General features: G+C 36.1%; 1 protein-coding gene across 2 annotated transcripts in view; it reads right to left on the bottom strand.

Moving 5' to 3' along the window:
- LOC150076070 (uncharacterized) overlaps positions 1-13,396 on the bottom strand; it is a 102,744-nt gene that overhangs the window by 42,237 nt on the left and 47,111 nt on the right. For both annotated transcript variants that reach the window (XM_090388003.1, XM_090388002.1), the window contains exons 5-6: positions 7,690-7,754; positions 259-329 (exon numbers count right to left, since the gene is read on the bottom strand). In XM_090388003.1, the coding sequence (XP_090244129.1) occupies positions 259-329; positions 7,690-7,754 (136 nt within the window). The remainder of the gene's footprint in view (positions 1-258; positions 330-7,689; positions 7,755-13,396) is intronic.

Genomic DNA, 13,396 nt, shown 5'->3' on the forward strand with positions numbered 1-13,396 from the left:
GTAATAAAAAATAATAATAAATAATAATAATAATAATAATAATGAAAAAAAAAAAAAAAAAAGCCAGTTGGAAAATTTTGGTATACAAACATAAAATTATGTTATTTCCAACCCACCATCAGCAAACCTGCAGTTAGGCAGGGACTACAGTACTAATTAAATGTAATTTTTTAAATTTATTTTTAATGAGAAATTTTAAAATATAAACATGCTATGTATTTCATGCCTGTAAAACAGTCAAAAGTTTATATAAATTACCTAAGTTAGTTACACTGACATCCATCTGGAGTTCCTGTCTCCTTATGCTTACTGTGTACCTTATTTCAAACCTGCAAAATTGTAATCAGTAAGAAATGGTATTTAAAAAAAAAAATCACCAGATAACTGCCATAAATATTATAACAGAAAAACTTACATGAAAGAAAATAAATAAATGCAGCATACCTACAGAAGAGCAGTTTATGTATCATTCTTGCATCTAAAAATATGATTGTAGCTACTAAAATAAATAATAAATAAATTTTTTGTTTATACTCCAGATTAGTATTGGCAACATAATAATAATAATAATAAAATTCTTTACTCACAAAATTTTACAAGATACGACTCTCGTTACAGGCATCCAGAGGAATCTAACCACAATCTAATTGGAGAGATTATATTTACTTACATACAAACTGCTAAAACAGAAAAACTGCATAAAATGCATAGAACATCCATATAATACATAGAGCAACATAATAAATATAACATCCATAGAATACATAAATCACAGCAAATATATCGCTTTCTCCAGCATAAGATTAACCTAATTAGCTCTGAGTTATCGATAACTGCATTTGAACTGGATCTTCTGAGATACTGATGATATAGGGCTGTACCGTAGAGTATGATCCGGGTATAACTTGATAGACTAATTGAGCCAGACTGGACATCTTTCACTTGGAGTCAGTTTTGTTTTAGTTTTAATGACAGTTACAGGAATGGTGATGGCACGTGAATATGGATTTTCTCTTTTTTTCTCCTGTAAGCTGAAACACTGGACCACAGACCAAAATCAATGTCGGCAAAACTCAGTGCGCCAATGATGTTGTTGGGAAAGTGCTGCTTGAAGGTCGAGAGCTTCTGCAGGTTTTATCCGAGCACTGGAGGATTCTGAGAGCTCTACCTGGGATTTTCCAGCCCACGAATTCCCAGATGTTGATGAAGTTGTGAACTGCAGAGCAAAGATTGAGTGCCATTGTGAGCTTCCACGCATGATGCAAGACAGCAAGGACAGCACTGGCCAAAAAAAAAAAAAAAAAACACTACATTTGCTCATTCCTTCCAAACCTTCCTTAAATTTATTCGAATTATCCACATCCAAATGCTAGGTGGAAATTTCAACAACTGATTACTCTTTGCCCTACAAATTTCCTTACACATATTCTGCAGCCATCCTTTTCCAATTTAAATTTATGCCACTTGTGTTATGCTCCCCATCTGAGAAAGAGCAGATTTAAAGTAAACTAAATACCATCAGCATTCAGTTTACTTAAACCCGTTTAGAGCCTTATACACTTCAATTGGCCTTATACACTCCCCCCCCCGCAGATGCTTAGTTTCCAGAGGCTGCAATACGAATCCCAGTCTTTCTTGGTAAGAATATCCTTTCCTGCCCTCAACTAACCTTTTTATTCGTCTCTATACAGTTTCCCACAGATCTATTTTCTTCCTAAAATAAGGTTTCCAAACCTATATTCAATATTCTTAATGTAGCCTAACTACTGCCTTATACAATAGGATAACTAACTCTGTCTCTGCTGGAAAAGTACCTGTTATATCATTAACGGAACATCACGAGCTGTTCTAACTTGTCTGCACTGGACAGAGAATTCCATGTCAGACTGTACAATTATCCCTGGATCTTTTTTCATATTCCATTACACTAAAGTTTGGTACCAGCCATATGGTATGTTATTCTGAGATTACTGGTGCCCAAATGCAGTATCCTGCAGTTGAATAAATACCCTGATTAGGATGCCTGGATACCCTTAGCATACATTGATTGGTATTGTTGTTACTTCTGGTGGAAGGGCTACTAGGGCCATATTGCACCATTGATTACTATAATTAACTACTGTGCCACTTTTATATCATCAGCAAGCTTAAGCATAAAACTTGAAATACCTACATCATCATCATCATTCATAAATATTAGAAACAGTAAAGAGCTCAACACAGACCCATGTGGAACTCCATTCATCACATTAGTCCATAAGATCAGTGGATTTATAACCACTCCGTCTTCTGCCACTTAACCATCCCTTTATCTATAATAATAATGCCCGATGCCACACTGCTCCAATTTATACAATTGTATATGTGGCACAGCATTAAAGGCTTTACTGAAATCTATGTATGTGATGTCAAAATTATTCTCTGCATCTAGATTCTCTACGATGACCTCCATAGTAGCTAATCAGATTTATGAACTATGGTCTTCCTTTAACAAACCTGTGCTGTGATTTCCATATGATTCCATTCCTGTCAAGGTGATCTTACATTACTTCTTTAGCTAATTATAATTATCCCATTGAAGGAGTTTGTTTATGCATGGGTAATGCACACACATCATTTCTACTACCAAGGTAGTTTTAATGCATCATTTTAATTATATCTCATATTATGAATACCTTCACGAGTTGCCATGGAATTGCATTACCTCAAATAAGTAATGCTTCACCTATGGAGTAGACTATTGTTACTTATTCTCAGGGGATACCATCATCCAGATGGCACCGTTTCAAGGCTTTTTAGTCCCTCTTTGGTGTGATCATGTGTGTGCATTAACCATGCAAAAACAAATTCCTTCATACCCTTAGACATTTAGACACAAAATATCTTTTGGATTAAACCATGCACACCATCAGGCATCTCTCATATTGTGGAGTTATACTTCATAACTGGGTTGTCACTATTGCAACAACGGAGTACCTACCTACCGACAGAAGAGGGGCCAAAAAGCTTGAAATGGTGCCATCTGGGTAGTGGTATCTGCCGAGAATAAGTAACAATAGTCTTAACAATAGGTGAAGGTAACAATATTGCACTACCTCAAAACTTATTTGAGGTAGTGCAACACCATGGCAACTCGTTGTGAAGGGATTCACAATATGAGATATAATTAAAACAAACCATTAAAACTACCTAAACTACCTTGGTAGTAGAAATGATGCACGTGCATTACCCATGCATAAACAAACTCCTTCGCTCTTAGGCATTTAGCCAAGAAACATCTTTTAAATTATCTCATTATTTTCCATGGCACAGAGGTTAAACTGAAAAATCTATACTTACCCACTTAACCCTGTGAACCAGCCCCGTGAATAGGGGATATATTTGCACATCTTCAATCCATAGGTATTTCCTCTGAATCTATGGATGTTATTATTATTATGGCCAAATGTTTAGCTACTTCTTTTGCAGCTTCGCATAATATAATTGGATAGATTCCATCAGCCTCAGTTGGTTTGTTCAACTCTAGTTCTAAGCTCGCAATTTTGACAGTTATCACAGAAAAACATTCAAATGAAGGAGACAGTGCTTTCCCAAGAGTCCAAAAGTGCTCTGCATCCAAAAAAGAGATGAGCTGGCAAGAAATATCCAATGACGCTTCAGTGAATGCTACAGAAAAAAATCAGCCAGAAGTGGGGGGGGGAGCTGCTGATGACAAAACCAAGGAGGTAACAACCTATTGTGAAGAATGTGAAAGACAGCTGTGATATATCTTGTTTCTGTGTGATGCACTCAAAATAAATAGTATTATATTGTATTCTATTGTAATTTAATTTCCCTTCATTTTTAAATTTATTAGATATCAATGATGACTGTGAACAATACAGTAGATGTTTATAGAAAAATTTCCTTATTCAAATAGTAATCTTGGTAATATTTTTTCAGTATATATATAAATATCAAAATATAAATAATTTTATAATGCTAAGTTTGTTAGTACAGGGGATCCTTGTTATCCGAGGATAATTGGTTCCAGAAAACTCCACTTAAAATGAATTCACTTAAAACGGGGACCAATTTTTCGTAATGTGTATTATGTACTTGTACATAGTAAAAAATGGATTGAAGGAACTGAAAAAGGAGACAATTATTTTATTAGACATTTTTTATTATAATGTGTTGAACGTTGTAAAGTTAATTAAAGTTTATTGAAGTTATACAGTATGAAGTTATACAGTTATATATTGAAATTAAACTGTTTTTCATTTTTATTAATAAAGAATGAATCCTGAGTAGTTTGTTTTTTTTGCTGTGTTTTTTCTGATAAAATTATGTAGTAACATTTAGTTATATCTTTAACTTTGCACTTAACTTTTGCTGCACAATCATGAAGAGAGTCATTCTCACAAAAATAATACGCAAGTGCTTGGTCAATTTTCTCAATGGCTTCCTTTAATTCTTTAATTTTCAAATCTTTATTCTTTGGTGATTGAATCGCGTCATCATTTTCGGCTTCCTCCTCTTCTGTCGGTAGTTAGTCAGTTGGTCTAATTCTGCTAGCTCCTCATTTGTAAGTGGTTTTGCACGTGATTCAAGTAATTGTGCAATATCTTCATCATCAACTTCGTGGAATCCTGCTTCTTTTTTGCAAGACTTTCAATTTCATTTTGTATCCCAGTCACATTGCATTCTTCATATTCACGAACAGCGTCAGGGTATAACTTTTTCCATGCGCTATTCACTAATCTACACAAAATTTCTTTCCAAGCTTCTCCAATCATTTTCATACTGTGCAGAATATTAAAACTTTTTCAAAAATCATCCACGTTATTTTCATTACTTGTATCGGTTTCAGAAATTAATTTTCTAAATGTAAGTCGAAGGTAATAAGCCTTCAAAACAGCAGTAACTCCTTGGTCCATAGGTTGCATTACTGATGTTGTTTGTGGCAGTAAAAATATAATTTTAACATTAGGGCACAAGTCATTGTCAGCTTCAATGTTATGAGCTGTGGCATTGTCTACAATAAGAAGGACCTTGAACTCTATATTTGAATCCTAGCAATATTTTTTTACTTCAGGCACAAAAAAATGAATAAACCAATCATGGAATATTTCTTTCATCATCCATGCTTTTCGTTGGGACTTCCATATCACTGGTAGCAAACTTTTTGGTATGTTTTTTTAAAGCTCTCGGATTTTCACTCCTGTAGACAAGTAAAGGCTTTAGTTTTTTGTCGCCATTTGCAATTCTGCCAAAATGTAAAGTTATGTGATCTCGTGATGCCGTGAAACCAGGTGCTGCCTTTTCTTTGATTGATATGCATGTCCTTGACGGCATTTGCTTCCAATTTAATCCGGTTTCATTGACATAAAAAATTTGTTTAGGACTATATTGTCCCTCCTCAATCAGTCTTTTAAATTCTAAAGGATAAGATTCGGCAGCTTTTGAATCTGCGCTAGCAGTTTCTCCTTGAATTTTGACATTTTTGAATCCGTACTGTTTTTGAAGCTACAAATTTTTTGGAATTTTCGGCTGCATTATTTCCATTCTCTTTCTGTATATCTTCATATAAGCTTAAAGCCTTTCTTGTATGAGCTAAGCTTACAGGGGTGTATTGTTGATAAAGGTCTTCTATCCAGGTAGCTAGTCATCTTTCCATAATCTCTAATACATTATTCCTTTTTCTCATTAATTTAACCTCAGAATGCCGAATCATGTTCTTTGCTCTGCTTTCGATATCTCCTTTGTTATTTAGGATGGTGTGAACTGTTGTTTCCAGGATCTCAAGGGAATGCACAATATCAATTACTCATTCTCCACTTCTTTTACAACGTATAACTTTTAATTTAACATCTAAACCATAACTTCTGCATTGTCTTTATTTTTGTTATGTTTTATCCTCAGCACTTCGCTTTGAATTCATGTCTCATGTTTAATAAAAATAAAAAACTAAGAATTCACTTAACTTAAAAATTATCAAAAATATCAGGCGCAACTAACAAGGCGCCTCCGTAGTCAGGTGGGCAGGAGCAGCAGTGCATAGCACATGCTTCTTGATTAGACCGGGGTTCGAGCCCGTGCCCACCAAATACGGAGGATATGGAAAGGTCAGGAAATGACCACCGGCATATCCCCGGAGCAATATGGCCTTAGTTGCTAATGCTCCGAAAAACCAAATAACAAACAAACAAACAAACAGCAACTAACAAGCAACAGTAAATGAGAAAACTGACCATAGATAAATGGAGTCGGGTCAACAGGACAGAAGTGCTTCAAATTTGAATGCCTCTGTGATATTTTTAAAGCACATTTCTGAAGGTCATTGCATAAAACAATATGCACTTTCCAGTTTATTGGGCTTTTCTGGTAGGGCAGTCTACTATAAACGGGTAGTAAACTCTATCTTATTGCATTTGCGATGATACAATAGCTGGAATTCGGTGTGTTTTTACATTATTATGGTGAACTGTTTCTCCCTTCACTGAAATCTTCAATCATATAAAAAACATTAAATAAACTTCGTAAACTTTTTACATTTCTGTATATCACTTGCGCATGTCGTGTGCTTTACATAGATACTATTAAATTTTTTATGTTTTCATATATATATATATTTTTTATATATTATTTGTAACCTCGTAACTGCGAGAACTTGGATAATGAATACTCGGCTACCAGGGACCCCCTGTATATATTAAATTTACTGATATACGTATAAAAGGCATCAAGAAGACAAATTTATCACACAAATTTTTGCAGTTTTAAGCACTTAGTGACCTGCAAGTGGATAGTTCTGCCCAGGACTAGATACTTGTAAACCCACCAGTGGATTACTCAGGGTGATGAACAGTCATTGAGCAACCCACATGCGAGTTGCCCAGGTGTGAACATATTAAATAAACAAAACAAAAAAATGTCAGTCTCACATTTGATCCTACATTTCATTTTATCAATAATTAATTTTAATTTTTCCAATTTTTAACAGAAAAAAAAAAGGACTTTCCTTGATATGTGCTGTAAGTAATGTGTTTAGGAAAAATGATTGAGCAGGAAAGAACTCTTTCCTCACTGAGAATTAATTTACCTCTCCCATCAAAGGCAAACTACAAATTTTGCTCCCACCACAATTGAAATTCACTTATGGCCCCTTCCATGCTTTTTACCAAAGGAACTCTCAAAGCCCCTGTCCTTCAGGCTCTGTTCCATCAATGGTCAACCTGTTAGGAGAATAGCTTTGCCAGTGACAACTCCATACACATTAATGCCAAATAGAGGGGGCATAATTATCTTCACCCCCAGCATTATTCCAGAAGCATGTTATTGCAAGCTCTGATGCTTCTGCATTATCTGTAAAAATGCATAATTTTTCTATGCTTTCTTCTGTTAATCTTTTGTTCTATATTTTCCTATTCCAAAAGCACATTCTTCGTATTCTGATGCTTCTGCATTACCTGTTAAAAAAAAAGAGAAAGATTTTTCAATGCTGTTACTACTCCCCCTTCCAAAATATATGCAGGCTGGATCCACCCTTGCCCCTACATAGCAGGCAATAGATCCTCAACTAAACAGCCTTCTCTTGTTATCTGATTCAGCTGGTCAAACTAAAAAAAAGTTAATTACACTAAAATATATATATATACAAAAATTCATACTTCTGCATACAAATTAACCAAATCTATATTCTATTACCTATTTTCCCACATAGCGAAGGTGTCATCATTATCAGTCAAAACAAAGGTGGCCGCATCTTTTTCCTAAAGAAGTAAGAGAAAAAAAACTATATATATATATATATATATACACGAGGTGCTACCCAAAAGTTCCCAAAATGTATTTATAAAAAAATTAGACTCACTGTGGGTCTTATGCCCCACAGTCACCTTCGAAGTAGTCCCCTTGAGAGCGTAAACGCCAATCCTAGTGCTTCTCCCATGAGTTGAATGTGTCCTGAAAGTTCTTCTTTGTCACAATGTTCAGCACAGCCTGCGATTTGGTTTGGATATCCTCTACACTGTCAAATCTTCAACCCTTCAGCTTGATTTTCATTTTTGGAAAGAGGAAGAAATCGTAGGGAGCTAAGTCTGGTGATTAAGGGTGGAACGATGTCATGTTGTTGGATGCCACAAACTGCGCCACAGCAAGAGATGTATGAGCCAGCATGTTGTCACGATGGAGGACTCAGTTCTTTGCGAGCCACTTCTCTGGACATTTCCACTGATGGCTTCAATTAACCGCCTCAGGACGTCGCAGTAGAACTTTGTGTTGACAGTCTCGTCAGGAGGACCGAATTCCTTATGGGTAATCCTGTCAATGTCCAACAAAAAACAGATCAGTATGGACTTCACATTGCTCTTCACTTGTCAGGCTTTCTTCGGTCAGGGTGAAGATGGGATCTTCCACTTGGATGATTGTTGCTTGATTTCTGGGTCATACCCATATACCCAACTCTTGTCACCAGTGATGACTGTAGAAAGGAAGTTTTGATCACTCCTGGCCTGTTCTTGAAGATCTCTGCTAACTTCCATGCGATGCTGCTTTTGATCTTCACTCAGTAACCGTGGCACAAACTTGGTCGCAATTCATCTCATGTTCAACTCATCTGACAAAATCTGCCAAAATGTACTGTACAATAGTCCTATAATGCCACAAATGTCGCGGATAGTCCACCTGCAATCTTCACGGATCGCCGCCTGAACTTTTGCGACATTTTCCGAGGTGGTGCTCAATGATGGATGCCCAGAGCGATCATCAACCGACATTCAAATATATAAATGTTAAATTTATATATTTTATTTCTACTTCTATACAATGTATTTTAATATAACATTTCATTTTAATATAAAATAGAATATTTGAATGTAAATGTTTGTAAGGGAAATTACAGGAAATAAAATGCTCTGGTTTTATGGCAACTGAAGCGTTTTATTTTATTTATAAAAATAAATTTTTTTTTCTCTGTCTTACAAAGTGAACAGTCAATATTTTTTGGTTTTTTATCAACAAACAATTAATTCAGACATATTTCAGTGATTTATTTATTTGTCAAGGATTTGAATAGAATTTTCATTACTGTAAGTTAGCCAATCTCTGCAAGTATTTCGGTTTGTCTTCTATCTGCTCATATTCCTGCACAAAACTGGAAACCAAGTCATGCAGTGCATCATATCTTCTCTTTTTCACCTCTAGACAGACCTGCCTGTGCATTAGCCAGTATCAATCTGTGGCAAGCCAGGTCCCTCTTCAGTACATCAAACAAAAACCACACGCTGGAATGACTGCAGTGGAATAGGAAATTAAGTGCATTGTGAAATCCCTCATAGCAGCTTGTAGTTTTAGGCGACCATTCAAAAGCAGTATCATGATGATTCCATATTCTTAATAGAAAGTAGGGATTTCTACCTGCTGCACCCTCAACGTATGTGGAAAAGAAGTATGTGAGCACCTCATTATAGCTATCTTCGTCTGGAAATGTGGCGGCAAGCTCATTGAAGACACTCCTGACATCATGGACTGGGACAAAGGTTAACGGAGCAAGAGACTTCAGCTTGAGTTTTATATTTATATCAATATCAGTCTTCAAGCCAACATTGCTGAGTTTCCTGATGAGACTCTGACACAGATGGAAATAGCACCCTTTGACCTCAACGTGTGGAAAGGTAATCCTCACTGCATTCATGCAAGCCTGCTCAAAATCCACTAAAACCTTTTGAGGCACCAGATTTGGAATCAACAGCTTCATGATTTCAAACATTCTATTATAAGTATCCAAGTTCTTTTTCTGTAACAAAACGTAAATACATGGAGGATATGAGTTACCCACCTTGGCATATCACATATACAGTTGGTAAAACATGTTTGGAACTTTATCAAAGGTGCCATCTCCATAAATTGTATCTTTGTTCAATTTCAACCAAGAGTTCTTTATCACTAAAACCAGAATTCTGTCTGGATCATCCACACCTGAATCATGAAGTGTCAGATGACAGTACTTCTCAGGAATGTCAAAATTAAATAAATCATTTGGGCATATGGGCCAGTACATCGTTACTCAACTCTGACAACACGTTGCGAGGAGTAGAATTAACTACTCTCATGTATTGCCTCATTTTGCTTCTGGAAATGTTGGCTTCTGCTTTTTGAGGACAGGAATCATAATGTTTGGTTGTTGTTGTACTATGTTGCCATATTTTGTCTTCATAATTGAATGACAATTGAGGGTGAAGCAGGTAGAGATCCCCAGTTTCCAATAAAAATATGGAATCATCATGATGCAGCCCTTGGACGGTCACCTAAAACTACAAACTGCCATGGATTTCACAATGCACTTAATTTCCTATTCCACTGCAGTCATCCTGGCGTGTGGTTTTTGTTTTATGGACTGAAGAGGGACCTGGCTTGCCACAGATTGACGCTGGCTAATGTTTGTTTGTTATTTGGTTTTTAGGAGCATTAGCAACTAAGGCCATATTGCTCCGGGGGGATATGCGATAGTCATTCCCTGACCTAACCACATCCTCTGTATTTGGTGGTCACGGGCTCGAACCCCAGTTTAATCAAGAGGCGTGTGCTACGCACTGCTGCTCCTGCCCACTTGGCTACGGAGGCACACTGGCTAATGCACAGGCAGGTCCGTCTAGAGGTGAAAAAGAGAAGATATGATGTACTGCGTGACTTGGTTGCCACTTTTGTGCAGGAATATGAGCAGGTAGAAGACAAACCGAAATACTTACAGAGATTGGCTAAACTTACAGTAATGAAAATTCTATTCAAATCCTTGACAAATAAATAAATCACTGAAATATGTCTGAATTAGTTGTTTGTTGATAAAAAAAAAAGCATAAGTGTTGACTGTTCATGTGTAAGACAGAGAAAAAATAATTTACAGTAGCCCCTCGATTTAATGGACTAATTGGGGAAAGGGGGTGTCTGCTATTGACGAAAGTCCGTTAAATCGAATGTATTTTAAAAACATATATTAATAACGAGCTTACAATGTACAGGGTGTGTTAAAATGTTATAATGTATAAGTATGAATAAAATATTATTATAATGTACATTGAGTAATTTATACATGCCACTAAAACATCTGTGAAAAATATAAAATTAAATTTATGTCATGAACCAAACTTTATTATTATTATCATCAGCCACACGGTGTAAGGAAGCCTGAGGCTTATGCTTCACCAGGCAAAAAAAAAATTCCCAAGTTACCCTGAGAGAGAGAGAGAGAGAAACAATAGTCAGAAGTAAAAGGGAATCAACAAGAAAGAGAAGAATGATGATATCCAGCTCAGGACCCTGGATGTGCCAAGCCCATACTCACCAGATGTGAGCCCCTGGGATTGATGTGAGCCGTTAGAAAGAGACTCAGAGAAGACATAAGAAGATTTAACACAAGAAAAGTAGAACGAGCATTAAGAGAAAACAAAGGACTTAAATCAGCAGTCATGAGCAGGAATACAGAAAGACAAATGATACTGAAACTAAAGGATAGTGGCGGTATACTTATAAATAGCAGAGAAGGCATAATTCAAATAGCAGAGGACTATTATACAGACTACTTCATTAAATCCAAGCTGGGTGGTTTTCATTACTTCTATAAACAGTCAACTTACAAAGTGACCAATAGTGGTCACACTGTATAAACTGGATTGGGTAAGGAATGCAGCCTCCTGTTTCCCCAAAACATTCAGTGTCTTGTATCAAAGACAGATGGGGAAACTGAAGTTATTTTCATCTAACTGCTGCACTGATGGAATGTCTATGATCCTTCTGATTATACTTTCTCATACGAACTGTGCAGGTTAAAAGCAGTCCACAACATGGAAGATAAGTGGACAAAGAAGGCAATCTTTTCACTGAAAAGTACCAATTATTTTATGAATTTTATCTGGATCTTACCTTTTTAACATTTATATAATTTTATTTATAGTTATTGTCAAATTTTAATTGTGTACAGCAGTGCTCTTCAAACATATAGATCAGGTGGCTTCCCGAATCTGATTAGAAATTTAAGTGTTTCCAGATACAATAACAATAATTATTTTAAATAACAAATACATCTTTAACAGTATCTACAGAATGCTATATGAAATCCAAATATATGATATCAAAATAATTTTAATATCATATACTTGGATTTCAGGAAAGCTTCTAATCCTGTTGCACATAAAAGACTGCTGAGCAAGTTACTGCTATGGATGACACTGGCATTTATAATCAATGGCAGTATGGATAATTGCTATGGATAAATGGGGTTTGGTGAAAGAAGACACTCCTCTTCTTGGACTAATGTTATTAGTGGAGTTAAACAAGGTTCAATGCTGGGCCATTGTTGTTTTCTATATTTATTAATGATATTAATAAATCCTGCCATCTCATTCTTGGTCTCCTCCCTTGGTCTTTTGTCTGTTAATTGTAAATCAAACATTCTTCTTGGCAAACTCCTCTCGTTCATCCTCTTGACATGTCCAAACCATTTCATTGTAATGTATCTGGGCCCTTTCAATCCTATTCTGGAGTTTTTCAACCTGAATTCTCTCCCTAATCACATCATTCCTGATTTTGTCGCGTCTTGTCTTTTAGGCTATGCTCCTCACAAATCTCATTTCTGCCCCCGAATTCTGCTTTCATCCTTTTCCCTCATAGTCCAAGTTTCAGATGCATATGTCAGAATTGGTACGTAATAGGCCTGATATATAGCCTTCTTACACTTCAGTGATATGTTCCTGTTCCAGATCAGATCTTTTGTCTGCCTATAGAATTCCCACGCATTTGTATCCTTCTACTTATTTCTTCGTCTATTACTCCAGTCTTTGTAATGGTGCTTCCTAGATACTTGAAATTGTTAACCATTTTTAGCTGTCTTCCTTCCATTGTAATGTATCCGTCAAGCTCGCCACTCCTCTTTAGAACCATTACTTCACTCTTCTCCTAACTGAAAACCAGTCCAAATTCACTGGCCATACTAGCCCATATATCAACTTGCCGTTGCACTTGTTCCCTACTCTCTCTCCAATATGCAGAGGTCATCTACGAAGAACATGACTTTCATCTGGTCCTGTCCAAGTTGTTCCACCACTCTACACTGCACATCATTCATGACAGCTATGAACAGTGATAAGTAAAAAAATTCTCAATTCTCAATTGTTCCGTAAAAAATATATGAATAATAAATAAAATAATTTTTGATTATACATGTTTTTAGGTATGTCTGCATATATATATATATATTTTTTTTTTTTTTGGCTGGTGGCATAAGCCATGAGCTTCCTTGCACCATCTGGCCATTGTTAATACTAATTATTAATATGCATTAGTGCCATTGTCTTTACCATGGTCTGTGCAGGTAGCACAGAGGTATCGTCACCATCCTCCCCACACTGGGCGGAAAAGG

Source organism: Mastigoproctus giganteus, chromosome 13 (genome assembly GCF_048544385.1).
Source record: "Mastigoproctus giganteus isolate SK-2022 chromosome 13, ASM4854438v1, whole genome shotgun sequence".
In the NCBI taxonomy this organism is placed as follows: domain Eukaryota; kingdom Metazoa; phylum Arthropoda; class Arachnida; order Uropygi; family Thelyphonidae; genus Mastigoproctus; species Mastigoproctus giganteus.